Source organism: Scedosporium apiospermum, assembly GCF_000732125.1.
Source record: "Scedosporium apiospermum strain IHEM 14462 chromosome Unknown SEQ_SAPIO_0077, whole genome shotgun sequence".
Lineage (NCBI taxonomy): Eukaryota > Fungi > Ascomycota > Sordariomycetes > Microascales > Microascaceae > Scedosporium > Scedosporium apiospermum.
Genome location: NW_015971778.1, coordinates 377,449 through 404,164, shown reverse-complemented (window position 1 = coordinate 404,164; position 26,716 = coordinate 377,449). Strand labels below are relative to the sequence as shown.

Here is a 26,716-nt window from a genome sequence, read left to right as displayed (position 1 = left end):
TAACTGAAAGGCGTCATAACTCTTCGTATGCTATGTGCTGCCATGGGATCGTTTCATCGGGGGATGAACTGAACAAGGCGTGGCGGTGATTTTGGGTGTAGTAGTTGGAAAAGAAAGGGTGTCTGGTTGTTGCATTGTGGCTAGGTGAGTTGAGACGCGACGTCGTCAGCGAGCGCAAGAATGCCCCGCGATGCTCTTGACAGCATTCATCCTACTTTCTACCCTGCCCCCGAGTTTAGCAAGGTCGTCGGCCTTCGTACCACGGGCCGCTTTAGCCGCTGGGGCCACCTTGGTGATGTCTCGCAACGCCCCGGCACCTAGGACGAGTCCGAAAATGGCGAGGGGCGCGTTGTCCGGGTTATCTACGATACTGTAGATATCGAGGGCGGCCTGGCCCGCTTCTCCAATCAAGGCGAGGGTGCGAGCGAGGGTCCCCAGACGAGCGATGGTTCCCACGGTCTGGCCGACGAATGGCACGAGCATCAGGAGCGACGTCAGTAGCAGGATGATGAAATTCTTCTGGTTCTTCTCGTCAATCTCCTCGCCGATCTTGGCAACCTCCTTCATAGTGCTGACGGCCTCGTCGAGCATGAGGATGGGTAGTGCGGCGGCCTCGATAATGTCAGATATGGAAGCCTCGCCCATGTAGAAGTAAGCCTCTATCTGGTCGGCTAGCTCCTCCTTGGTGGTCCCGATATCGCCCTGCTTGGACACGGCCTCCTGGACAAAGTCCTTTGGATTCGAGACGCCGTCGTCGTCGGTACGGGCTATGTAGGGCGCGTTGTACCAGTACCCCGTGTGCTCGCAGGTCTCCGGGTTGGCGCTAGGGCCGCACTCACAGTCCCATATCCCCGCACACGGCACCGGCGCTTGCTGGTCTTTGACCATGCCAATCCAGTCATTAGGGATGTTAGCTTCGCTGAGAGCGGCCGCGAGGAAGGCATCTTGCTTCCCGGGCTTGAGTGTCCAGCGCACGTTGTACCTGGCCGTTGCCTGCTCAAGATATAACACCAACACGCCACGTTGCGAGACGTTAGGCGGGCAGAGCTCGTGCATAAACCGGGTGGTATCGCGATAGCCGCTGCAGGTTCTATCGCAGTAGCGGCACTTCGCCTTGCCGTACCGCGGCTCGCACCAGTCGCAGCAGAGCATCTGCTCCTCGACATAGCAGTCGAAGAAGTCGTTGCCACGCTTCTTGATGAAGGCGGCGAGGGCAGCGGGCGCCAATTTCTTCACCTGGTCTCTGTAAAGGTCGTACTTGTGGTCGTAGCCGTGGGCCATCAAGTCATTGTACGAATCCAATGCCGACCTCTGCATCTTGCTGAGAAGGCGGAGGACGTAGACGCTGCGGCAGGCCGTCGTAAGTTTATCCTTAGCCTTGTCTATATCCTCGAGGGAGTTGAAGGTCTCGTCGCATCCAATCTGTATGTTAGCCTCGCCGTCCGGGTCCGGATCACCGATCCTGCCTTCGTCGAAGACTCGGAGGTCAATTGCCCAGTCCGCGACGCCTCCGAAATTCAAGTCGCTGTAAATGCCGACACGGAACCACTTGTTGATGGGCAACATGAAGGCGACCCATTGATCGCCATCGTATACGATAATGTCGGTCATACTGGTGTCCACGTTCATGAGGTGAGACTCTGACCAGGTGACTCGATCGTTCGCCGCGATGCTGTAGATTTCTGCGTTGGAAATATACCCTGCCGTGTCGGTGCATGAACCCTTCTCAGCAGCCGACTCGGGGCCGACAAAGTGGCAATTTGGCCCGGCGCAGTTGCCGTCAACCATTTTAAATGTTCGGGCGTAGCTAGAAACGCCGACCATGATCTTGTTATTGGGAACGCCGGCCTTGGTGATCATGGCCAAGGCAAGCTTCGTCTCGGTTATGTTGATGTGGGAGCGAAGACAGTTCCCCTCAGGACAACCAGGGCTGGCCCATCGATTATCATAGTCCCATTGTCCTAGAAAAGATTCCCGGGGTTAGCATCGGCATGACAACCTCGCAGAACAAGAATAGCTAGAAAAAGAGAGAGAAAGCGAGAGAAAGAGAGACACCAACCATGTAAATCATACGTCATGTAAACGATATAGTCAACAACGGCCGAAATAGCCTCGATAGGAAACGCCTTTAGGTACCAGTAGGACGCTGGTGCGCCAATAGAAAGCGTCTTGCCAGCAGGAAGCATGCTCTTGATGGTCAGTAACGTGATGAGGTAGTTGAACCCCTCGTTGGGACCGCCTGGGTCGAATCTGGGGAGGTCTGGAGCTCCCGGATATTCCCAGTCGAGATCAACTCCGTCGAGGTTATGTTGGTTAATAAAATCAACAACCTTGCGAGCGAAAACATCGCGATTTCCGGGCAGGACGACGTCTCTAAAGATTTTGTACGTCGAGGGATCGGTTGAAAATGTCCAGCCACCAAAGGCAAGAACCTTTTGACCAGCCTGTTAGTAGAGCTCGACCATGGTTTATATTCGTTGCAGGCCGCGATGAAGGGTACGGAAACCTTTCCTTTTCCTTTTCCTTTTCCTTTTTTTTCTTCTTCTTTTTTTGGGCCCTATTTTTCTTTCTTTTAACATACCTTTTTATTCCCAGGCATTTCCCGGGTGACAAAAAGATCGAATTGATGCTGCGAATCAGGCGGTATAACCACATCCCAAGTGCCAGGAGCTATGACAGCGAAGGAGAAATGGATGGTGGTATATTCCTGGGATGGGGGTTGGTCTACGTCCATGTGTAGACATGGCCTGTTGCCGTTCCAGGCCTCGAAGTATCCAACAGCTCTCCATTCACTTGGCGGACCGGTGTTCATGAGGATATCCATGCCGCAATTGGAGATGCAGCTATCCTTCCCCGGGGCCGAAGTGCCGGGGTTGCCACTGCTGGACGGGGAGATGACGCAGAAATCCTTGTCCATACCGCATTGACCCCAAACGTTACAGCAGACCTTGAGAGGGCATGGATTAAGTGTCGAGATGTTTCTTCCGTCCGACGGCTGCACGGTCCCGGGCATTGTGGGACCACATACAGCGTTGGAGATGGGAGCAGGCATGGGCGGGTTTCCGGTACTGAGACAGATGCGGATTCCAGCCTGAAGGCCATCGCACCCCGTTCAGCCCCACGCTGTAGAGACCAAGTGTCAGCCGCCGAACAAAGGGGGAGGGCCGTCGTGAAGGGCTAGTGTGTGGCTTGGGGATAGACTTACTCTTCTTGTTGTTGAAGCTCACAAGGTTGTCGACCGTGATCTGATGCGAAGTGGCTATTTGGTGACAGTTGTCATTGGGCATAACGAGATATGTAGCGCACACACCATCGGCTCCGGGTTTGGGTGTCATGTCAGGAAGCGTGCCAGCCGAACAGCAGACGTACTGTCCAACAGCTAGTGTCGCACACAGGCCCGCCTTGGGGTTATATTTGGTGAAATCGTTGCCAGAGATGCCGCAACGACTTGCCAGCGAAGCGCAGCCATCGCCAGAGACGACTTGGATCGTCCTACAGTCGGCTCGTCGCTCAAGCCAACGGGGCATAAGACGGCGCGTCAGGCTCTCCCTGCCGCTGACGCCCTCAGGATAGACGGATAACGTCACCTCCGAGACAGACGACCCACCATCTCGGCCACTTTGCACACACGTGGCTTCATTCCAGGACTTGACAGCCTCCTGCATTCGGCGAAAGTCGGCCTCAGTATCTACGGCAATGCCGAGGACGTGTTCCGAGTTTCGGCCGTCACCGCAAATCTGAAGCAGCTGTGGTCCCTTTATCTGCAGAGAAGAAGCAGCGGAATCCGCCGTGATCTTGGAACCGGCATATGCTCCCACGACGACGCCCTCGTAGTATGAGAACACTGCCGTGGAGGCCTCACACCGATGGTTGTCTTTGATAAAGTCGCGTACGGCGCTTACAGCGACCCCAATTCCAACAGAGTTGCTGCCGCCGTCGCTCCAGGGGATCAGCTGAGCCTTCGCCTTCGCGTCCGAGGCTTTGTTAGAACATGCGGCCGGGGTGGCGATCCTCTGAGTACCAACCCCAGATTTCAGCACCAGAATGCCAGGCGCGTCTTCTGCCATGGTGGCATTCTTCTCGGGGAGATTCCCGACGGAGCATGCTCGAATACTGAAGGTTTGGCCTGGGTTGTCCAAGCTTGTATAAAGAGAAGTGTCGAAGAGAATGGGAAGAGGGCAGAATTTGAGACGGTCAAGAGAGTTATAGACTGACCAGTTGTCGCGCAGCTTGGCTTGACTGCACGGCACTGGACAAGCCTTGAGAGGTGAGGAAAGGACGAACCCATGGGCAGCTACCGAGCTCGCCGCCACGCAAAGCGTGGCTAATAGAGAGCTGGGCGTCATGGCTGTTGCAAACGAGGTAAACTGGGCCGGCAATGGCTAATACCATGAGTTTTTGAAAAGGGGAAGAGAGAGACAGAGCGAACTCGCTGGGGCGTATGGCTCAGACATCTATTATATTCCGCAAGTAGGGGGCATTACGGGAGGAGAGAAGACATGTGAGACGTTACACGGATGCCGGGTTCCGCTCCCAGCGCCAAGCCGGGCCGGGGGAAGATTCCTGGGGCGTTTATGGGGGGCTTTTGACCTTATTGACCTTTCTCATGTGGGTATTGCGCGCCTGCATGCCCATCCCATCGTGAGAGGTTTGTTTTGGCCGCCGAGGGAAATTGGAAAAGAACAAGCTGCGCAGATCCAAGAAGCTCGGGAGAGGAGAGCAGAAGAACGGAAGAAAGAAGGAAAGAAAGAAAGGGCAGCTTGGACAGGAGGGCTATTCGGTCTGGTGGTGTCCTTCTTGACTCTGGGCGGACCGTCCTGCCAAGCAGAAGTGGGCGAGGAGACTGGCACTTTGGAGGATATTACACCTCGATATGGCGTGAGTGCGACTGATTATACCTGCGGCTTTTCGCTTCCTCTCGGAAATTGGCCGTATTTCGTAGGATGCCAATGGTACGTTTGATGCTTGGGACGTAGCAGTAGTCGTAGCCATAGCCATAACCATCGCCATGCACATGGTCAGTTGATCCTCCTCGGCCCTCGGGATTCTTGCCTTTGACACGAGCGAAGCGCAAAGCAATATATTGCGAGGTGAGTGCCAAGGACCAAGTTGTAGCAACGCTTCGTATGAATGCGCATTGGCCCTCTGCATGGAGCCTTTTGTTGTTGTCGCTCTGCTGGACCCCAGCTGTTCTGGCAAGAGGTATATACGGTGGCTATGAGCGCTTATATTTCTGGGCCATATACCAGCTGGACGTTGACGCCAGTGGCAATGGGCCTTCCACATGGATCGCGTCTGGCTGTCGAGGCACCGGCCCAGGTGGTTCTTGCAACTTCAACGAATTCATCCAATACATCACTAAAAAAAAACCCTCCAAGGCCGAACTTCAGCACCAATGGGGACATCCACCAAATCAACCGGGCCCTGTACAACGCCGGATGGAGCGCAGAAAGCCGCGACTACGAGGCTATAAAAATCGTCAATTCCGGTCGCCATGATGCGGCCAGTCTCATAAAACAAGTTGCCACCCACCTGCAAAATGATATCTGGCCCACGATCAACACGGGCACAACCCAGCAGATGGCAGCAAGAAATGCGATCAAGGACATGGCCCTAGACTCGGTCGTCGCGAACCGCCAGTTCCGGAGTGATTCGTGGGCGTATTGCGCCATACCCAACCTGCAGAACAAGGGCGTGTTATACACAACAGGGACTGTGGTGGTCGCGGGAAGGACGCTAACTTACGTCGACATTTCGGCGAGCAGACGGCTCAATGCGCGAGGCGTTTGGGACGCCGAGATCAGGTCGTACAACACCGATAAAATAAACCTGGCCCATTGGAACATAATCGGGGCGGATTGGAAAGCTGAGAATGTGATACAGGGTTGTACATGATTAGTAGGCCAAAGCACGGAGAAAGGGTTGTGGAAGGGGTTGTGGAAGAGGTGGTGGAAGAGGTGGCGGAAGAGGCGGTGGAAGAGGCGGTTGTCTGAGGGGTGGTGGATTTCGTTCTCCCTTTCGTTCTTCTTTCGTTCTTCTGTCTGTCGTTGTTCTTCTTCTTCTTCTTCTCTCTCTCCTGTTCTCTTTCCTCATCTCTTTGTACTACTGACATGGGATCGACCCCGGCCCGACCCGTCCGGGGAAGCCAGTAGGATTACGAAGTAGATTAGTGCAACCTTATCCCCTGTAAGAAGAAAATTCAAAGTCTTGGCGAGCCGAATTAGGTGTGGCTCGATTTATTTGTGCTACCAAGTAATCATACGAAGCCCGAAGTAGGAAGTTGATCCTCTTGGTAGGAATATCGAATGGGGAACCGCTGTGCTGCACGACTCCGAGTCTGACTGCGACGCGAGGCACTTTTGTTTGGAGGTGGCAGGTGGTGGGTGGCACAAAGCGCATCGAGCTAGTTTAATCTCGGCCTTCGTCCTCGGCTTCAGTGTTGTTATTGCGAGAAGAATGATCAGCTTTGAAGTCTGTCTCTGCTCTCTCTGCTCTCTCTGCTCTCTCTGCTCTCTCTGCTCTCCTCCCAGCCTCAGCGCTATTTTTTTTTTCTTGCCTCATCACCTCTGCAGCAGCTCTTCGTCCTATCGCCAAAATCGAAACCCATTTGATCATGGCCAACTCGTTTCCTCAATTTTCTAGTCTGCCGCCTGAAATCCAGGCTCAGATCTGGGAAGCAGCTGTCTTTATGGATAAACCGCTGATCCTCGAGGCCTACCTTGACCAACAATACCACGAGGACCACGGTGACTGCATTGACTATATGTTCTCCTCTGACACTGCCCAATTTACCGCCCGTGGAGAACGCATAGACAGACCCCCTCCCTGTGCGATAACTCGTCGTCTGCTCGTCTTCCCCTGGGCAGCACCAAGTCAAATACAGCGTCCCGCCATTCTCGATGTATGCCGCGAGTCTCGCCGAATAGCCCTTAAGTGTGGCGCCCTTTCAGATGTCTGGCTTGATATCTCTCATCAGAAACCCCGGTCTGCGTATTTTCGTTTCGGAATAGACGATATCGTCCTTTGGACTGAGCTTCGCCAAGGGTATTCGGAGTTTCACCTTGATCTAGAAGGCCCTCCCCCGCCTCTCGAAAACCCTCATCATCTCGCCCGCATCCGCCACCTTGCTGTCGAATGGGCTTTTTTCCACGCTCGCCAGGATACCAACAGTCCTGAGTATAAGCGTTTCTGGACAGGTGCGATCCGCGAGCTTTATACATACTGCCCAAACCTGACAGATCTCTACCTCTGCGTGCCTGCCGTGCGCTACGCACAGACTATCGATATGTCCCAAAGTGGCCTACACTTTGCAGAGCCTCGTGATTGTAGGAGATGCCCTATACGCTTTGCACCCATGGTTCCCGAACAAACGCTCCCGGGGTGTAGTTGCTTCCCCTCCCGACCGCCCACCTGGGCCGAAAGCAAAGACGAAATCAATAGGGTTTTTCGTTCTAGATGGCTGAGGTCTGTTGTGCAGACCGAGTTTTGGGATGCTGGCATCAAAATTACATTCCCGCCGCGTATACATGGCCGCATCTTGTTGCGAGAGGGCTTGGATGTTGAAGAGGTTAAGAAGAGAGTTGAAATGCAGCATGAAGGAGATAGTGAGGCTGAGCTGGAGATTGAAGAAGGATTTGATTTGGAGCGCCCCCTAAGCGCCCCGTAGGCGCAAAGGGGGAGAGAAGGGGAAAGGGGGGTTGGTTTTAAGTGAGACAATGATACCAATTGTTGATCGTCGGAGTCGCGCAGCTCTTTCGGTTCACTCCTCACTCTCGCACTCGAACGCGACCTCGAACGCGGCCAGCCAACCTAGGCAGGCTTCAGGTTAGACATTGATCGAAGTGTCTCCTGTCTCCCTCGGTGGGCTCGAAGATGTCTTGAATTGCGAGGGGATCCGAGATAATTTCCATCTAGATACATGGTATTTATGATATTCAGGCATGGCCGTACAATGCACGTTCGAGTAGAACACGGAAACCCAACTAGACAATGGCACGGACTCTAGATCTGCTGAATCTGGGAGGGAGGAGCAATGTCCGCGACCAGCAGGAAGGGTCAATATTGATGGGTTCTCCATGTCACCCTTGTCCGACAAGTTCCTTTCGGCCGTTGGGGGAGGCGGTTAAGCTAGGCGAAGCTCCTCATCCCACGTTGCCTACTTGTAGTGTGGTAGTTTTTCTTATATCAATATTTACTTTAATAATAGATATACACCTGTCGAAGAAGGAGAAGGAGAAGGAGAAGGAGAGGGAGAGGGAGAGGGAGAGGGAGAGGGAGAGGGAGAGTACTTTGCACAACCCAACAGCAGACAGCAAACACCCGATACCTACCATCACCATCACTGTCGCTGCTTCCCTCTTCCCTCTTTCCTCTTCCCTCATCCCCATCTAGACGAGCTAGTGGTCCAGCGGGAGGCGCGACCCCAAAAGTAGGAGGGGGAAGGGCCTGGAGGTAAGGCGCGGAAAGGCAAGAAAAAAGAATTTAATTCTTTTTCTTTTTTCTTTTTTCTTTTTTTTTGTTCCCCCTTCTCCTTCTCTGGCTCGAGATTATTGTTCTGGAATAAATTATTAACTTTAATTATATATAGGGATATTGGACTTGCCTGGTTCTTCCCCTTGCGGCTAAAGTGAATGGGGAGGATATAAGACCTCTTATTCTTCCTGGCTTGGGTTGGCTTTGGGGAGAGTTACAGACTTGGACATTAGAGGTCAATAGAAACGGAACCCCCTGCGGCGCTTGTGCTCGTTTGACGTCTTGCGATCGAGACTTAGATGATGGAGATGTAAAGCAAGGCAACGAAGTTAATAGTGCTCTGTGTAGATGTCGAGTTTGGGCCACAATACCCTCCGCCGATCCGGCCTTTGCTCGTCTCCGCAAAAGAGGTTGACCTTGACCACTCGACCATTGCCCCATGGTCTTTTCCATCCGGCTATAATCTAATAAGGCCCGGGGTCAGTGTTATAGCCTGCCCCCAGGTGCACAATGCGTGGTCGGGGCACTTTATTGATGGACCCAGAATCTCGTCTCCGGGATAATACCTCGGCTTGCACTGCTTTTCAAATTGCTGGTAGAATATAGAGTATTAATCGTGGTTCAATGATCAGACTGAACATTTGGGGTTGCTCTCCATTCAGCCGTTGGCCCCAAAACGACCCGATTTCTTCGTTTCCCAAGCAGATCGATCCTGTCTCATCGTTCCCGTTTCCACCCCGCTTCTGTTCCTCTTCTGTTCCGCTCCCTCTTCGATCTGCGGCGAATGCAACCCAACGTACATTTAATGTCCGCCGCCCGGCCGCCGGGTTTAGCATTGATCCACCGCCAGGGACGTACTCGCCGTACCAAGTAGGGACAGACATTAATCAACCCACCAACTGCCTGGTTCCTCTAGCCACATCGCGCCCGCGTGCCCGTTTCACGCAGGGCCCATTCTAACCGGCAATTTACCCAACTACTACTTTGTACAGGTCAATTATAACTTGTTGATCGTAGGTGGGGATCTTCATCTTGCCGGCCATGGGAGGGACCAGGGTCTGGGCTGTCTCCGGAGTAGAGGTAAAACGGAAAGGAAGAAGAGCCCACAGCTTGGTCCATATGTAACAATTGATATATTGATATATGCCCGCTGTCGTAGCGAACTTTATACAGAACATCACAGGCTTTTCTCTCTTTTCTCTCTCCTCCTGCCTCATCCTCCTGCCTCATCCTCCTCTACTCCTTCACCTTCTCCACATTCCTCTCCTTCCTTTCCCCCCCGAAGAAACACCCAAAATGCTCGCAAACTCCCTTCTAACCACCCTCGCCCTTGCCATCACCACGGCCGCCATCCCAATTGAGAACCCAATCAGCGTCATCAAGCGCGCCCCCGAAGCCGGCATCGTCATCACCAAGTGCGCCAAGCCCGGCGTCATTGCCCTCGCCTACGATGATGGCCCATATCAATACACCGGCGAGCTGATCGATATCCTCGATAAGGGCGGAGCGAAGGCGACCTTTTTTTGGACGGGCACCCTGTATGGATGTATCTACGGCCAGGCGGCGGCTGTCAAGAAGGCCTATGAGTCTGGACATCAAATTGCGTCTCATACCTGGTAAGAACCCCGAGACAAGCTCCTCAGTGATGCCAAGTTCATAACCAAAGGGGACTCCAAGCCCCCCAAAAACCGACTAACACACCTTCTCTTCACCCAGGACACATCCCCAATCCTTCGGCAACATGAACGCCCAACAACTCACCACCGAAATGCAACGCGTCGAAGAAGCCCTCGTCAACCTCATCGGCATCAAACCCGCCTACATGCGGCCCCCCTACCTCGCCACCGGCGGCCAAGTTCTCCCCACCATGAAGCAGCTCGGCTACAAGGTCATCACCGACGACGTCGACGCCCAGGACTGGAACGGCTGGTCGGCCCAGCAGAGCCAGAATGCCTTCCAGCAGGCCGGCGCCGCCGGGAACGGCCACATCCCGCTCATGCATGAGACGTATGCTAGTACGGTGCAGCAGCTTACGCCTTGGCTTATTAATTGGGCGAAGCAGAATAATCTGGAAATGGTTACTGTTGCGGAGTGTCTGGATGATCCGGATGGGGCGTATCAAGCTGGGAACTTTACTGGGACCGGGAAGAGTACTTGCTGAGCGTGACGGGGCAGGTTTTGAGGAATTGGTTGACTATGTTCGGGGGGGAAGATGAGAAGGTTGGGAGAAGGAACATGAAGGGCTTGGAAGCTGAGAGTGATTGATGGGTGATCCGCGGTGGGATGTACATATGGGACGCCATCATTACATGCACTCACATGTATGCACATATTTTGATCCGATATCCATGAATATTTTTCGGGCGAAGCAGCAAATAAACTAGTTCAATCAGAGTTACGAATGAGACGAAATTACGGGAGAGGTTTGACTCGGTGTGACTTTCTGTCTCTTCCCTCCTGTATAAGTTTGAGTTGGGGCATTATCCCAAGGATCTCTGGCACCACCATGTGGACGACTTTGCAAACCAGCCAGGAAAACCCTCCAGAAGCATGTCTGGATCTAGAACCACCAGATGATTTCATAGGTGGACCATTCGAAATGGATAACGCAGCTCTTTTTAAGTTTTAGGTGGAGTCTGTCCCAAAGGTTCACTCTCCTCGTTTCGAAATACATGATGGATAATCCCTCATGGTGAGAGATTCCTGGGATGGAATAAGGTGTGGTTTTGAAACATTTCCCGAGGCTAATTCAAGTAACAAGGTCGAAGTGATGGCTCGACGAATCAGACGGGGTAGCACTGGCTTACAACGGCCTGGCCTCGCAGTTCTATTCCAGAGCTCTCTCTAACCACGGCTATCAAAGACATCATACTTCCGTCTTCCGGGTATCTCTATCCGTTCTAAACATTGAATTAGATCTACGCATAAACGCCGTTTCATTCATCACATTGCCTCATCAACTTCCGAGATCCCAGTTGCCCCATCACCTCCCCAAATTATTCACCACGCTCCCCACCATAACGGCAATCTCCCTCTCCCACTTCCCCTCCTCGGGCTTCGCACCCTTCCTATGCTTAGACGTTGCTAGTGCCCTGGGCAACTTCGATCCCTTAATAACGCACTCCCGAATCGCCTCGCCCACATTCGCCTTGTTTGCCTTGAGCGTCCTCGTGACAGCACCGCCGCGGGTCGAAATCTCCTGTACCCGCGTCACCATGCTGCCTGCCAGCGACCTCCAGAAATACGAAGCCAGCGACCCCGTCTCCAGGTATGCTAGTAAGGGCTGGAGTAGGTTCTGCTGCTTCTGCTGAGAGGAGGCGACAGTGGTAGTTGTGGTGGTGGTATTGCTAGCAATGGCAGGGTGGAACTGGAGCAGTGGGTGAGGAGGCGCCTTGGTTGTGTCTAGCACAAACTCCAGTGCGAGTATGTTCTGGCACTTGGCCGCAACTTCGGCGAGTGCTCGGTCCAAAGTCGGCAACTGGCCTAGCGCCCGCCCCAACGTGGTGGCGCTCGTCTGGAGGCTAGACCGCAGGTAGGCTTCGAGAGATTGGAGGAGGAACTTCGGGGTCCATTTTTCAGGCTTTTCCCAGTTCATAGGCGACAGGAGGTATAAGGTAGAAAGTGCCGACAAAAGACGGGATTTTGCCTCGTCGACCTGGTTGAAGGTGGCGGAGTCGGGAATGTTGAAGTCTCGGAGGATCCGCTCCGCCGTTTCGCGGACCGATCGCTCTATGGGCGCGATGACGGCTTCTCGCAAGCTGCGGATGACATCTACCTTGTCGAGGCCGTGACCTTCCTCGCCCGGCTTGTTTCGCTCCATGACTTCGCGGAGTAGTAAAATTGTATGGGAACACCGCATGAGCGCCTTGTGATCGTCCTTTTTATTTGCAGCAGTAGACGAAATGCCGCTGGTGCTTCCGGAACTGGATATCTCGCCATGTTGTATTTCTAGCTGCCGACCAAGTTGCAAACAGCGACTGACTGACCGACCTAGCCGAAGAGTCTCCCACAAGCGCGTGGCGACGACCTTTACCTCTTCGGCTTCGGCGTGCCTGTCGATGACCTCCTTCTCGAGCTGGCGGTAGCTATCGTTCAAGCTCTTTACGTGGGAATCTAGCTCTGTGATGATGCGTTTGCTAGCTTCGTTTTGCTCGCGTGTATACTCGAGTAGGGGGATGGCTGATCTCGTCGTCAGCACGTCGATGTGAGAGTCGATCTCCTGGATATCGAAGAGGACCCTCGATAGAGGCGTGGATAGGTCGAGCGGGAGGTCGTTGGGGTTGTTGGTTAAGAGGACGAGGGAGTTGGCGAAGGATTTGGCGTTGAAGTCGGGGGCTAGGAAGGTATCGAAGTCAATGTAGGAGGGTTCTTCCTCCTCGGTGGTGGCCATTGTGGGCGGCAGGTGGTTGGGAAACCAGAGGGGAATGCGAAGGAGAAGCGAGAGCTAGGTGGATCGGATGAATTGAGTTCGCAGCAGGAAATAATCACTTCGACGGGTCGGTGGACATATGCCGATCTTTCGGTGAGGATGGTCGTATCAATCGTATTCTTTCGGACAGGATCGTGAAGCTTGGTTTGTGTGGTTCTGTGTGGTGTGGAGAAGGCTGGTACAATGGTACATCCTAGGAGACCCAGTGTTGTGGGGTAGAGAGAGAATTGAATGCAACAATTTGAACGAGCTCAAACTTGGATGCATGATAATGGAGGGGTAAACTACAATGTATTGCTAGGTCCCACTAAACATCTGGTTACACCTGGTTCAATTGTTCGGGTTAACGTGGTGTTCCTCTCGTGTTCTTCGGAACTTTCCCAGAGCTTGAGCCTGGGTCAAGTCGAGGGAATTGGGATTAACAGAGATACGAAGTGGAGACAATTAACGATGGCACAGCTCGGGATTATCAGATCGAGATTTTCCATTCAAGAGCAGTTTTTTTTCTTCTACTATTATGGATGTCGTTGAGATATATTTTTGCATTTTGCATTCCTGCTGATCAGAAATGGAAACTTTAACGTCTTCAGCCACGCGCAAAACCAATGCTCACTGACAGTGACATGACCATGCGTCAATTGATACCTGAGGAACCGTGACGTGATGGTGCTCCGCTGAAGTAGATATGCGAGTATTTCGTACCTTTCCACGGTCGAGCGCCATTACCAAGTCTCGTGGCGGCGATATTACTGGGCGGCAGGTCCGACCAGGAAGGGAAGCAAGCTTTTTTAGCGTCTTCGGCACGGTCGGGACTTCATCAAAATAGCGCAAAACACATTCAGTTGATGTCTCTCTCAACTTGCTGCGTCCATTTGTCCCGCCGCCTCCTCCACCTCCGTCTTATCCGTGGCATGGTTGTTGGTGACCAGACCATGAGTAGTATTCAATTGATCCTTCGCCTCACCTCATTTTCTTACTCTTACACCTTTCTCTTCCCTTCTTCCGCGCTCGCCTAGTAAAGCCTTTTCTCCTTCTTGGCTTCTCCTCTCACTTCCGAGTTGTTGTGTTGACGGGATGAGAACAGGGACGCTTTTCCAACATTGATTGGATCTTTGGCAATCCTTGCGTTCGCGTTCTCGTTCTCGTTCTTGTTTCTTGGCTTTCACGGGTCGGTTTCCAAGCTGCAAGATCGCACAATATCATATGGTCACCCGCACCTACATCTGATACTCGCCCGCTGCGGTCAACACCACCACCATCATCACCATGTCTGACTTGGACATCTGGGGCACGATCCCCTTTCCTCCTGGTGACAATGACACCGACACCCAAATTGGCGGCGGTCACCTCGACCTCGATACTCTCCGGGAGTTCGAGTATCACCTTTTCCAGAACCAGACTCTGTCCAACGGAACTAAGTGCTACCTCGCTTTCGAGCCGTATGCCGCTGCCTACGTCTACCCCAATGGATCCTTTGTGAATTCGACCTCGTGCTACAGATCGCTCAATCCCGTCGGCGCCCGCGGCAAGACCGGCGTTGCCTTCGCTCCCCTCTTCGCGCTTTGTCTCGTCTTCATCATCGTCAACCTGCGCAAGCACGGCCGCCTCTTCTTGCCCAAGACGAAACGCTATTTCCCAATCAGCCGTAGGTGGCAGTGGTATTGGGGCTCGATGGTTTGCGCCTTCGCTCTCATCAGTCTCTTCACCAACATTGATGTCGAGCGCTACTATGTCATGCAGATTCCCATCATTTTGACCGTCTTTTTCTGGTACTTGATGCAGATGGCAATCATCGCTCTGGTTTGGGAAGCCGTTCGTCACTGGGGAAGCTGGTGTGAGAGGCAAATCAGCGACGCCGACATCTACGCCTTGAAGGATGATGATCCCAGAGCCAAGTTTGAGTTTTACGCTCCCCTGTGGTTCTATTTGTGGTGGTGGCTGGTATGTTTGAAACAAGGAACCCTCCCTCGCCCTAATTTCAATTGACGTGCGTTTGGCGTGTGTTCACGCTAACCTTGCTTCCATTAGAACTTTTTCCTCATTGTTCCGCGCTCGTGGACCAGTATCCAACTGCAACGCTCGCCCGAGCAGACCCTCATTAGGGCGAAGCCTGCGGCGACAGACACGAGATTCAAGGTCGCGGCTTTTTGCCTTTTGGTCTGCTGGATTACCATTGTCATCTCCGCCTTCCACTCCATTAAGCATTATAAAGCGCGTCGTTCGGGAATGGTTGCAAAGATTTTCGACTTCTTCACTGCGATGCCTCTCCGATTCGCGCTTATCCTCCCTCTCGCCCTCGTCGTAATTGCCTTCCAGGCTCTGTGTGCCTTTGATTTCGACGTCTCGCCGCTGAATGCCACTGGAAACGTTGTCTCCATTTACATTGGCGGCTATCTCCCCTCCCTCCTCATCCTCGCCGTTCAATGCGCCCACGGTCTCGCTACTCCCAATGAAGACCGTGAGCTCCTGCGCCAGAGACGACAGAGGGGAGAAGACATCAACCGCGAGCTCGGAATCGTACCCAAGCCTTCCTGGTGGCGACGTATCCACGGCGGGCACTCGATGCACATGAGGGACATCATTGCCAGGAATGTGGCTGAGGTCAACGGCAAGGACGGCAAGGACGGCGTGAAGGACGACGGCACGGCCCTCAAGGATCCTGCCAAGAAAGATCCTTTCGCTGACGACGCGAGCCAGAATGGATCGACAATCTCCGGCTCGACTGTCACAGCCAATCGGGCATCCACGTTCACGCCTTACGCTGGCAAGTCTGAACGACGTCGGGCGGAAAGGACGTTGCAACATGCTGCTAGCCTGCTTTTCCCCAACGCCGAGAGCTCGACGCCCTCGCGAGAGGAGCGGGAAGCTGAGCTGACTTTGGATGGTCCGCCGCCATCGTACGACGAAACTACGAGACGCGCTAGCAGGATGACCACCAATAGCGATAGCACCGTCGACATGGCTAACGGAAAGCCTCAGCGCGTTAAGAGCATGCTGGATATATAAACGGTACAGCGTCAATACTACTCGCGAGGATCTGGCGACTTTGCCGAGCGTATATAAAGGGCTAAGGTCCAATATTTATGACAAGGTGTTCGAGGAGCATGTGCTCCTTCAAGGCAGTCAACAACACACCACGTCAACTATAGAATGACAAGGGGGGGAACTAGACAACATGCTACGGTGTAGACTCAAATTTTAAAGGCGGGGATGTGGGCCTTTCGAGGGTTCTAAGGATTATCACGATGGCGGCGTTGGGGCTTTTTTTGCTGATGGGAGGTTATTGTTACGGACTTTGCTTAACGCTGCCATCTCGCTCTCTGATGTATCAATGATTTGTGACGGCCATCCTTCTTTTTGGGCAAGTTAGACTAGGTTAATAAAAATATAAAAAAGGAAAAACTACCCATTTTATTTTATTTTGTTAGTATCCGCATTCTTTAGGTACGTGATGCAGCCCTATCCGGCTCCAGTCCTTGAAAACCCTCAAAGATTCAATCTTGATCCACGATGGCTCGGGGTGATTTACACTGGAAGAAGCAGAGTGTATGATAACTACGCCCTGGGAAAGGGTTCAGAGAAACAGAGTCCTGAGATGTCGAGAGATTGAATGGGAGCCCGTCTTCCTCCATAGGTATTACGACAGAGCCGGGAACGGGAGCGGGAACGGGCGTGCTGCGCTGTACGGAAGCCGTCTAAAGTTTTATCCAAATCGGCCGCCTAAGACATAACAGGCGATGCCGATGTGTCTCGCGCATCGTGTAAGCAAGAGTTGAAGAAATTGAAGATCCAGATGTATGATAGGATATTGCTTTCGTGGGAAGCAGGCAGCAATCTGGGGCAACCTCGACCTGCATTGGGGAATGTCCCGAGGTTATGTAAGACGCTTATTTCATTGTCAGCAAAGTGAGTTCACAAATGAAATGGAACAATGCAGCTCTGGAGAAATGCAAGTTCAAACAATTGTGCTTCGTGCTCTGAAGTCTTTTTTTTTTTGTCTTGCTTCATCGACTTCCCACGTTGCCTTTGGAGGAAGCCACGAGGACAAGGGCGACCAGTGGGCTTGTCGCCTCGATTCCCAAATCGGACTAGCCGTTGCAACCAGGACGCCCTCACCGTTGCCCCAGATTCCGCCCAATGCCGATCGCCCAAACCGGGTCACGCTCACGTCACTGGCTGCAGGTCACCGCCAGCCAGTCGGGGGCAGTCGGGCCTTTCACCGTCCCTGATTTGCCAGGGACGTCCCTCCGCCTGGTTCAGCTCTCATCAACTTGCGCCTGCTGACCCTAGACATTTCGTCACTATGATTGCCAAAGAACGAAGGAAAGGTCAGTCCACGTGGCTTTGGGGCCCCAAGGCATTTAATCTACGTCCGCTCAGAGAGCTACGAGAAGTGTTCAATGTTGTTGTGATGCCCACCTTGACAGGCTTCGAGGCTTGGCCTGGCCGGGGTCTTGATCAAGCTGCGCGCTGCGCTGAACCCTGTCAAGTTCTCAGACTATTGAGGTCGTCAGCTTGCCCTGGACGAACCTAGCGTCCGAGGGGCCTGGAAGTGATGTCGCATGCCTGGCTTCCCCTGTTTTACCTAAGTGATCAAAATCAGTAATATTGCGTGAGTGTGTCCTCGACCCCTGTCCACTTCGGAAACTTTCTCCGTCATCGATATCCTCGTGGTGCAACCTCCTGTATGACACTGCCACCTTCCACAATCACGCAGCCTTATAACTTGCCCATCTCGCCCTCCCTCCTTCCACGCTCGTGACTTCTCAACTTTCCTCCACTGTCTCAGCTGTCTGCCTAGGCTTTCTCGGCGTCATTGCCCATTCGTACAATCCCAACTCCCCCATCATATATAGTGTTTTAGGTGACCTCAAACCGACCAGCACCATGGCGTCCTCCGCTGCAAGATCCGATTCTTGGGCTGCTAAGCTATCCGCCGACGAAATGCAGGCCAAAGCAAGAAAAGTCCGACGCTTCGACGAAACAGAAGCCGCCCTCCCCGTAATAAAAGTACAAGCCTCGTTACCCGCTCAGCTACTCAACGTCCCCGCCCTATTTTCTCATCTGGGGAGCCGAAACCCGCTTGCGCGCCAGGTCACATACGGCGATGTCGTTTGGATGCTCGACAACGTTGCCTTCAAGCCCGGCCTCTTCAGCAGCTGGCAAGCCGAGTTTGTCACAGCAGTATTTGAAAAAGAGTCCAAGGAAAAGCTCGTCGATCTCGTGGCCGTGATTGCGCGCATTATTGGGCTCGCAGACGAAGACCACGAGTTCGAGACGCTGGAAGAGAGGTTATTGCCGTTTGTGTGGGATCTTCGCCCCGGAAGGAAGCTGCTTGCAGCCCATGGTGACAAGCAGTTTATTCTGGGACCCACTGGCCCAAACGGTATCGCCGGTCATCTCGTGAAGCTACCGACTGGTACGCCTGGAGCGCTTACGAGGACGAAGGCGGTTGTGTCGAACGGTATTACTGGCATCCTGTCCTCTTGGACGTACTTTTCAGAGCCAGAGGGATGGTCTGTCGTTTCCGGTATGTGGTTTTCTCATCATAATCTGACTACGAATTAATGCGTTCTGTACTAACACGTTGATAAGATGTCGACGACACGATCAAAGTCACTCTGACCAACGACCCAATCGGTATTCTCCGAGAGACTTTCATCAACGAACCGCGGCCCATTCGAGGCATGCCCGAGCTCTTCGCTACGATTAAATCCATGCTTCCCGAAGACACGCCGTGGTTCTACCTCTCAGCCTCGCCTTACAACCTGTACCCGTTCCTTCGAGAGTTCCGAAACAATTATTACCCTCCCGGGGCCATTCTCCTGCGCGAAGTGAGCTGGAGGACCATTGCCGGCCTTCTCAGGGCCTTGACTACGGGCACCGAACAGTACAAGTCCGAGCGACTCGCCAAGATCCACGGCTGGTTCCCCAAGCGAAAGATGATCCTGGTGGGCGACTCCACGCAGTCCGACCCCGAAGCCTACGGAGAGCTATATCGTCTGTACCCCGGCTGGGTTAAGTGCATCTTGATCCGCAAGGCGACGGATATCTCCTCTGTGGGCATCGAAGAAAAGAATGCCAAGGAGAGGTTCGACGTAGCTTTCAAGGGAATTCCGAAGGAGGTTTGGCACGTATTTGAAGACCCCGAAGAGTGCCCACCGTTTCTTCAGGACGTGATTAGTCGAAATTGAAATGGTTCCTGGGTGGATTGATAGATTGATGGTTATCTTGGCGTTGCTGGCGTTGCTGGCGTTGGTTGGAATACCCTGCGGGCTGGTGATCCGTTTGTCCTCTAGTCGACATTACTTCGTACATGAACTGGCTTTTGAGAATGGGGGGGAATGGTTTCACCAGTGTAATATAGCTATTTTTATAGAGAACGGGGATTGGAATACACTTGAGTGTTGCTTTTTCAAAGTGTGTCAACATCACCAGCCGGTTCGGGGAGACGACAAGAAGTAAGAAGTACAAACTGACACTGTGGACACCGCAAAAGTGGATTCTCCCTAGCGCATTGACTAGGGGGGATATGTACCGGTACAAATCACCAGATTGTCCGGTTAGGCGCTAACACTAGCGGACATATATAACCAGTTATGTCGTCGATCCGACGAGTACAGTATTTCCTCCCCACTCAACACCCATCGAAGAAAGTCACAGTACTTCTTATCGATTGTCCCTAGCATTATCTCGTATCTGTCCACTGCAAAACCTCCCCGTCTCAAACCGACTGGACGACACTAACTTCATCCCTTGTAAGTTCTAGCGAAACACACTTGACGTCAGCAGACAGCACACGACCACATCCAAGTCGGGGTCCAGTCCATATCAAGGGTCGACACTTTGCTATGCCAACGGCTCGGCGAACCTGATGCTGTTCGACGTCAGACTTCGGTTCCCCTCCGACTCGATCCAAAGATGACAGGCCGCTCTCCTTCCTCGTCGGGGCTTCTGCCCATGCCAGGGACCCCCGGTTCGTCATGGGCTGTGTATCGGGCCCGGATTCAGCTTCTTCTGTCGAACCTTGACGTCGCCGTCGTCGTTGCGTTTTGGCTATTTGGTATGTCGCATTTCTGCTGCCGCAAATTTGGGAACGTTCGCTAATTTTGGCCTTTCCAAGGTCTCATCAATAATGTCCTCTACGTCATCATCCTCTCCGCCGCCCAGGACCTCGTCGGAAATGTCCCCAAGGGCGTCGTTCTACTCGCCGACGTCATGCCGTCCTTCCTCACGAAATTGATCGCGCCATACTTCATCCACAAGGTGCCGTACTGGTTTCGGATACTCGTGTTCATCGCCCTGTCGACGGGGGGCATGTTACTCGTGGCTCTTATGCCAGGACACAAGCCAGTCGCGGTGAAAATGATCGGTGTGGTGCTGGCATCTCTGAGCAGTGGCGGTGGAGAGCTGAGCTTCCTCGGACTGACCCATTACTACGGCCACGTGAGCCTCGCGGGCTGGGGCAGCGGAACGGGCGCGGCGGGGCTCATTGGCGCGGGATTCTACGTGTTAATGACGGATTGGATTGGTTTTTCGGTTCGGACTACGTTGCTATTCTCCGCTGCACTGCCGAGCATCATGTTTATCAGTTTCTTCCTCATTCTACCCCATGGGCCTCTCCACGCCGGACGCCAAAAGGGGTATGACGTCTTGCCCGAGCTCGACCTCGAGGAGGAAGAGGTGGAACAACTGTCGCAGTCCGCCGCGTCGTCGGCGCTCTTAGCCCCCGGTCCCTCGGTGGCCGCCACGGCGTACTCGGCGCTTACCCATCCCAAACACCACCCATCGGGAATCAAGGCCCACCTCCAGCGAACCAAAGCCCTGATAGTCCCCTACATGGCGCCTCTGCTCCTCGTCTACGTCGCCGAATACACGATCAACCAAGGCGTGGCGCCGACCCTCCTCTTCCCCCTCAAAGAAACGCCCTTCAGCGAGCTCCGCGAGTTCTACCCCTTCTACGGCTTCCTCTACCAACTAGGCGTCTTCATCTCCCGCTCCTCCACGCCCTTCATCCGCATCCGCCACCTCTACCTCCCGTCTTTCTTCCAGCTCGGAAACCTCATCGTCCTCGCGCTGCACGCCATGTTCTTCTTCATCCCATCCGTTTATATTGTCTTTATCATCATCTTTTGGGAGGGCTTGCTAGGCGGCGGTGTCTATGTGAATTGCTTTGCGAATATCCTCGAGGAGGTGCCCGCCCACGATAGGGAGTTTAGCTTGGGTGCTACGAGTGTTAGTGATAGTGGAGGGATTTGTGTTGCAGGGTTGATTAGTATCTTCCTTGAGACGTGGCTTTGCGATTGGCAGGTTTCGCGGGGGAGGGAGTGGTGTCGGAATATCCAGGCCTCGAGAGGCTGAGGGGGACTAAACTCTTCCGAAGAAGGGGGCGGTCTGGAAGGTTAAATCTAGTAGCCATCTACTGGTTCTCCCGTCTGGCTTCCCCTGGCCGGCGTTTGTATAACCGCTTCGTTTTGCTTTTTCACGAGGTTATGTCATAAAGAAGATTTATGGTTCTTCTTTCATCCCCTTTGCCGGGATGTGATCTTCAAAACGTCAAGGGAGTTGAAGTACTCCAAGTCTCTCATCACTGAGAGTCAACAATGTACTTTGTGGTGCAATTCAAGATGAACCACAATAACCACCCATCAGAACCGAATCCGTAGTCATTACATTGATACAAGAGCCTACGCTACCATATGCAGAATGCTAGTCCGTCCACGCAAACGAGCACCACTTCCACTTGGCGTTTTTCCATCACTCACCAACAACCCTATAGCTCTCGGGAGGACCAAGCTCGCTAGCCTTGACACCACCCAAATCAACAACAATCTTCGTCGCCACCATCGTCGGCTCCAACAACCACAGCTTCAACTCATGCTTCCCCGGACTCAGCGCTCCGAGCTGCGAATCCTTGATCCACGCATTCCTCGTAACGGCGTTATCCCAACCGGGCGGTTCCTGTCCCGCGTCCGAAGCCCAGGGCGTCGGCTGCACGACGGTAGGGTTCCCGGCATCGATGGCGACGGCATACCGGTTCGCGTGTTCAGAGTCGGCGTTTTCGGAGGCAGAGAGGTATACGGTGACTTTGACGTTGGCCGCTTGGGTGTACGTCCAGAAGGGGAAAGTGACGGCTGCGCCGGTGGCGGGGTCCTGGCTCGGTGTCGTGACGGGCCAGAGCTTGATGCCGGCGAGGGTGCGGCCGTAGTTGGGGATGACGGCGTAGCTGGCGTTGTTGGCGCCTTCGGTGACGGAGGAGAAGTGGTTCGCTTCGATAGACACAACGCCTTCGGATTCGACGTGGCCGGCGAAATCGGCTGGCGGGGCTTCCTTCTTCCGGAGGGGGACGATAACGGTGGAGCCAGGGGCATTGGCGGGGGTGGTAACTTGGACGGTGAGCTCAGCTGCGGAGTTGCCTTCGGGGGCTTGGGACCAGTCGACGGTTATGATGGAGCGGGACCGGGAGCTGGGGCCGTCGGTGCTGATGTCACCGGAGTCGTTGGTTACGGTTACGTAGGATGCGTTAGACTTGATCGTGTAGGAGAGGGATCCCTTTTCGCGCATGAAGACGTCGATGTAGCGGTCTTCGTCGGGCGACATGTACTGGTTCAAGGGGGGTAATGTGATGGTCGCGGCATCGGTGGCGGCGTTGTTGTCGGAGTATTGGATGCCGATACCGAGGAGCTTACCACTACCTCCTGCTCCACCTCCGCCGCCGCCACCAGGGAACCCGCCGAACCCGCCGCCGAACCCACCACCGCCTCCACCTCCGACCGTGGTCAGCGGAGGCATCGAGTTCTGCGCGGGCTCTTGCCAGTTGTTATATCCGATATGCGTCTGCTCGAGCATACGATTCCACTTTCCTCCGAGAAGACCGTGGAACCGCGCTGTGATGGCCTTGTCCTGCTCGAAAGCGTCCCTGGCCTCCTGCGCCATCTCGTCAGCGCGGTAGCTGTGCTCCCTAGCATACCGGGCACCGATGGCAGCCTTGGAGTAAATCTCAAATACGGTCTTGCCGGCGAGGACGGGATGAAGGACCATCTCAAAGTATGAGACCTGGTCGTCCTCGGGTAAAGCGTCGTACACGGCCTGCGCGCGAACGACGAGATCCTCCCATTCTTTGTAGTTCTTCTCAGCCTCGTCGTAGTTAGTCGCGTGGAAAGCGAAGGGCGAGATGCTTAGATCCTCGTACTTGCGCCGCGCGCAGAGCATACCGTACTTATTCATGATGTCGGCCGTTTCGACGGCCACGTCAGCGTTCCACTCGCGCGCGGCCCATTCTAGCGTCCACTTGTCGGTGGAGGCGGGGTCCTGGAACTTGGACATGTCGTAGGCCATGGACATGAAGTGATAGATGGGAAGCTCCATCGGTTTGAGGTCGCCGACGTTGACGATCCAGATGCGGTCGATGCCTCTTTCGTAGGCGAGGTGCATTTGCTCGAAGGTCTTTTGGTTTTGCATTGTGTTGATCCATTTGTAGTTCCTTGGTGAGCCGACGTAGTCGAAGTCTACGATATCGTTAGGACTATGAAAAGGAATCCAGAGAAGAAATTCAGAAGAAAACTTACGGTAGTACATCCCAGAACCTCCAGATCTCTGGTTCTCCTTAGCTGTAGGAATTCGTCGAATATTTCCGCGGTTATCATCCGTCCAGCAGAGAGTCACTGTATCGCTAACATCCATTCCCTTCTGCCAATAGCCTGGGACTTCCTTGTACATCATCCAAGAGTGCGGAATATCAACCAAGTCTTTGCCGGTAACAGACTGGAGCGTCGACTCCTGGAACTTGATGACCTGCTCCATGGACTGCGAGTTAAGCGTCGCCGAGGCAGCATCTCCACTTCCTCGCATACCGACCGTATAGATGGTATACCAGTCCTTGGCGCGGTCCACGCCCTCCGTCATAAATTTCTGGACATTGTTGCGATTACTGCCCCAGTCCCAACTGCCCTGGCAAAAGCGGCCCTGCTCCTTATCAGCGCGGGCCATGGGCTCGTGATGAGACGTGCCCATGAAGATGCCGAAGTCGTTGGCGAGCGGGCCGTTCTTGGGATCATCGAGGTAGAACATGGAGTTCCACATGGCGGGCCAGAGGTAGTTACCCTTGAGACGGAGGATGAGCTCGAAAACACGGGCGTAAAAGTCCGAGTTGAAAGGGTTTCCATATTGGCTTCGCGGGTAGTTTCCAGCCGCCCAGTTTGTCAGACCAGGAGCCTCGTCATTGAGAAAGATGCCCCGGAACTTGACGGAGGGTGGTCCGGCGACTTTAGGCGTCAGGGGAGCGACGATGGACTCGCGCTTCGTGGGGTTCACGTCAGCCCACCAGTAGAAAGGAGACACGCCAATCTGCTCGGAGATGTCGTAGATGCCGAAGATTGTCCCGCGGATGTCGGAGCCGGCAATGACGAGCGCGACGGGCTCATCGGCGTCGTTGCTTACGACCTGGGCGACGTACGATTCCCATTTTCCCTTAATTTCGGAAACGTCGACCTTGCTGGCGGCTATGAGCTCGTCGACGAGCGCCGATTTCCCAATGGTCCCGATAACGATGCGGGGGGATCCGGCTTCGGGGAGAGTCTTGGTATCCGAGACGGTGGCTTTGGTGCCGAGGACACGGTTGAAGTCCTCGGCGAGATCGTCAGTGGCCCTCTTTACGCCAGTGAAGTCGTCGGCTGAGACGAAGAGTGTTGGGGGCTTTCCTGCGCTTGCGAGTTGGAGACCGTCGGCTTCGGCGTCGAAGATGAGCCAGTTGGGGACCGTCACATTCTGAGCTAGGGTTCCAGGAAAGGATGCGACGAGGCCCAGGGCCACAGTCGCAGCCAGGCGGAGACCGCCAAACATCTTTACGTCGATTTCAACGGACGCTCGGTAGAAGGGTCGGGAGCGTGATAACTCGAGACGTCGAAATGAACGACTCGTGTGTATTTCTCACACACTTGCTTCGACGCCCTTTAAAAGAACGTGTAGAACAAACCCCCGGAACAGACAGACGCCCTGGAGCTGAGCAAGAACATCGTCTAAAAAGAGTAGGGTCACCATTCCTGTATTGTATTATAATCTCAACTCCTGCTTGTCATGGCTCGTTTTGGAAATGAATGACCCCGTTCCCCGTGGTCTAGATTGAGAAGTAAATTTTCAAAGTCTTGGGAGAGAGATTGTTCCGGATAAGTTCATATGTCCAGATTAAATACCAATGGCGATCCCATTTATCCTCAAGCCACGCTCTCTCTTGGGCCATTCAAACCCACGATTCCACACGGCTAACGGTTCCTGAGAACGGAGCGGACATGGCAGAGGAATTAGTTTTTCCACGAACTAGAGATGAGCTTTTATTAATCCGATTTCCGGGCTGTGTTCTCCATCCTCCCGGCCGGCCGTCTTTTATTCTCTGCTGGGCGAAAGCAGTTGGGAACTGCGCTGAGGAAGCTAAAGTCTGGGAAAAGATGGAGCGGTATTCGTAGTTATATGGATGCCCTTGGCATGCCCGTGAGTAAATATGTCGGTTATAAGAGCGCCAATAGGGCGACAGGCCTGATATAAAATTCTTCGGCAGTGAGAGAGTTAGCAACGGGCTCTAGGACGGAGGGGCGATATGAAGGCCCTCATCCTCACACCAAAGGTTTTCAAGTGCTAGTCGCGACGCCTCCAGTCCTCTGATATTTCGATGAAGACAAGACGGTGAAGCCTGTAATGAATCAAAATCGGGAGGCGTAAAAGCTTAGAAGGAAACGAGCAGGCGGCCATTAGGATCCCTGTGTGCTTCGAGTTTCCCAGTTTATCCGTATCGGCCAGATTGAAGGAGAACAGCCGGTATTATACAGCCGGCTTAAAGAGACCACCGCCGCATTCTAGCCAGACTAAAGCGATACGGGACAAAGCTTTCCTTCGTTCTCGCGATGGTAGATGCGGAGCAAAAAGTGTGGCTTGCATCTCCCTGCCCCTACAGGCGAAACGCTCTCTTCGCTCGCAGTCTGTCTCTCATTCACTGATTCACTCGCTGAGCGAGACGTCTCGCTCAGCGTGGATATTGTTGAAACCACGAAGGAAACTTTGAATCCTGTCAGATCAAAACCCCTACCCCTGCCACAGGCTCAGGCTTTCAGGAGGAGGAGGAGGTGCTGGGTCATGGGTCAAGCTGTTATAACACAGCAGGTGATTCATCGTGGGATCATTGCCGACATCCAGTGAGGTAGATGGTGTGCGTGCGAGGTGTAAAGTTCAAGCCAGTAATTCACATCCATTCCGCAATCGGTCTGCTAGCTTGAAGTAACCTGCTCGCCGAGCCCGGATCCATACCGAGGTGTGTATGTGCCGAGTTATTCCTTGTCCCAACCTTTCCATCCCAAATTACTTCGTAAACAGGCGAGCCGGGAAAAGATTATCAGATCATCAGATAAGATAACGATCCCGACATCTCCCCTCCCTTGATCTCTCCCGTCCTTCATCTCCCTCTCCGCTCCATCCCCGGTCTCGGGTCTCACCCGGGCTGCCCGGAACGTGGAGAATACATCACTGGCGAACAAAATCTCTTATAGATGAGTTTCACGAAGCAAGTCAAGGTGTGTTGTAGGTATGAACGAATGTCGGGGAGATTCCTAACCCCCAGCGAAAGACGGCAAGTCACACACGTAGATGCGAGTTTTTTGTAACAGAGAGGTGCATGGCTAAGTCCCGGCTCCAACATGGATTTCCTTGCATAGGATTAATAAACTTCCCAACTGCATTACGTATCGATTCCACAAGATGGATGCAGTGTGGCCGGCACGGCGTCTCCCCGTGATCTGATTGGTATGGTGCCTGGCACCCATAGTCGCA

The 26,716-nt window shown here is 53.6% G+C and overlaps 8 protein-coding genes across 8 annotated transcripts; 5 read left to right on the top strand and 3 right to left on the bottom strand.

The window, feature by feature from the left end:
- Nucleotides 1-165: 165 nt before the first annotated feature.
- Nucleotides 166-4,346, bottom strand: SAPIO_CDS1773 (uncharacterized protein; the record flags this gene model as incomplete). The annotated part of the gene is made up of 5 exons (XM_016784962.1): nt 166-1,961; nt 2,060-2,432; nt 2,582-3,068; nt 3,202-3,259; nt 3,311-4,346. The coding sequence occupies 5 exons, from the start codon at nt 4,344-4,346 to the stop codon at nt 166-168; spliced, it is 3,750 nt and encodes a 1,249-aa protein (XP_016645259.1).
- A 662-nt stretch (nt 4,347-5,008) lies between these two features.
- On the top strand, nt 5,009-7,666 carry SAPIO_CDS1772 (uncharacterized protein; the record flags this gene model as incomplete). The annotated part of the gene is made up of 4 exons (XM_016784961.1): nt 5,009-5,017; nt 5,250-5,293; nt 5,379-5,887; nt 6,573-7,666. The coding sequence occupies 4 exons, from the start codon at nt 5,009-5,011 to the stop codon at nt 7,664-7,666; spliced, it is 1,656 nt and encodes a 551-aa protein (XP_016645258.1).
- Nucleotides 7,667-9,768: 2,102 nt separating this feature from the next.
- On the top strand, nt 9,769-10,633 carry SAPIO_CDS1771 (Polysaccharide deacetylase; the record flags this gene model as incomplete). Its single annotated transcript, XM_016784960.1, has 2 exons — nt 9,769-10,088; nt 10,189-10,633. 2 exons carry the CDS (start codon nt 9,769-9,771, stop codon nt 10,631-10,633), a joined length of 765 nt encoding a protein of 254 aa, XP_016645257.1.
- An 822-nt stretch (nt 10,634-11,455) lies between these two features.
- Nucleotides 11,456-12,862, bottom strand: SAPIO_CDS1770 (putative golgi transport complex component cog5 protein; the record flags this gene model as incomplete). Its single annotated transcript, XM_016784959.1, has 2 exons — nt 11,456-12,395; nt 12,459-12,862. The coding sequence occupies 2 exons, from the start codon at nt 12,860-12,862 to the stop codon at nt 11,456-11,458; spliced, it is 1,344 nt and encodes a 447-aa protein (XP_016645256.1).
- A 1,305-nt stretch (nt 12,863-14,167) lies between these two features.
- On the top strand, nt 14,168-15,907 carry SAPIO_CDS1769 (uncharacterized protein; the record flags this gene model as incomplete). The annotated part of the gene is made up of 2 exons (XM_016784958.1): nt 14,168-14,842; nt 14,930-15,907. The coding sequence occupies 2 exons, from the start codon at nt 14,168-14,170 to the stop codon at nt 15,905-15,907; spliced, it is 1,653 nt and encodes a 550-aa protein (XP_016645255.1).
- Nucleotides 15,908-17,788: 1,881 nt separating this feature from the next.
- Nucleotides 17,789-19,095, top strand: SAPIO_CDS1768 (Actin filament organization protein app1; the record flags this gene model as incomplete). The annotated part of the gene is made up of 2 exons (XM_016784957.1): nt 17,789-18,431; nt 18,497-19,095. The coding sequence occupies 2 exons, from the start codon at nt 17,789-17,791 to the stop codon at nt 19,093-19,095; spliced, it is 1,242 nt and encodes a 413-aa protein (XP_016645254.1).
- Nucleotides 19,096-19,822: 727 nt separating this feature from the next.
- On the top strand, nt 19,823-21,262 carry SAPIO_CDS1767 (Protein BTN1; the record flags this gene model as incomplete). Its single annotated transcript, XM_016784956.1, has 2 exons — nt 19,823-19,964; nt 20,025-21,262. The coding sequence occupies 2 exons, from the start codon at nt 19,823-19,825 to the stop codon at nt 21,260-21,262; spliced, it is 1,380 nt and encodes a 459-aa protein (XP_016645253.1).
- A 396-nt stretch (nt 21,263-21,658) lies between these two features.
- On the bottom strand, nt 21,659-24,742 carry SAPIO_CDS1766 (uncharacterized protein; the record flags this gene model as incomplete). Its single annotated transcript, XM_016784955.1, has 2 exons — nt 21,659-23,409; nt 23,470-24,742. 2 exons carry the CDS (start codon nt 24,740-24,742, stop codon nt 21,659-21,661), a joined length of 3,024 nt encoding a protein of 1,007 aa, XP_016645252.1.
- Nucleotides 24,743-26,716: the final 1,974 nt, after the last annotated feature.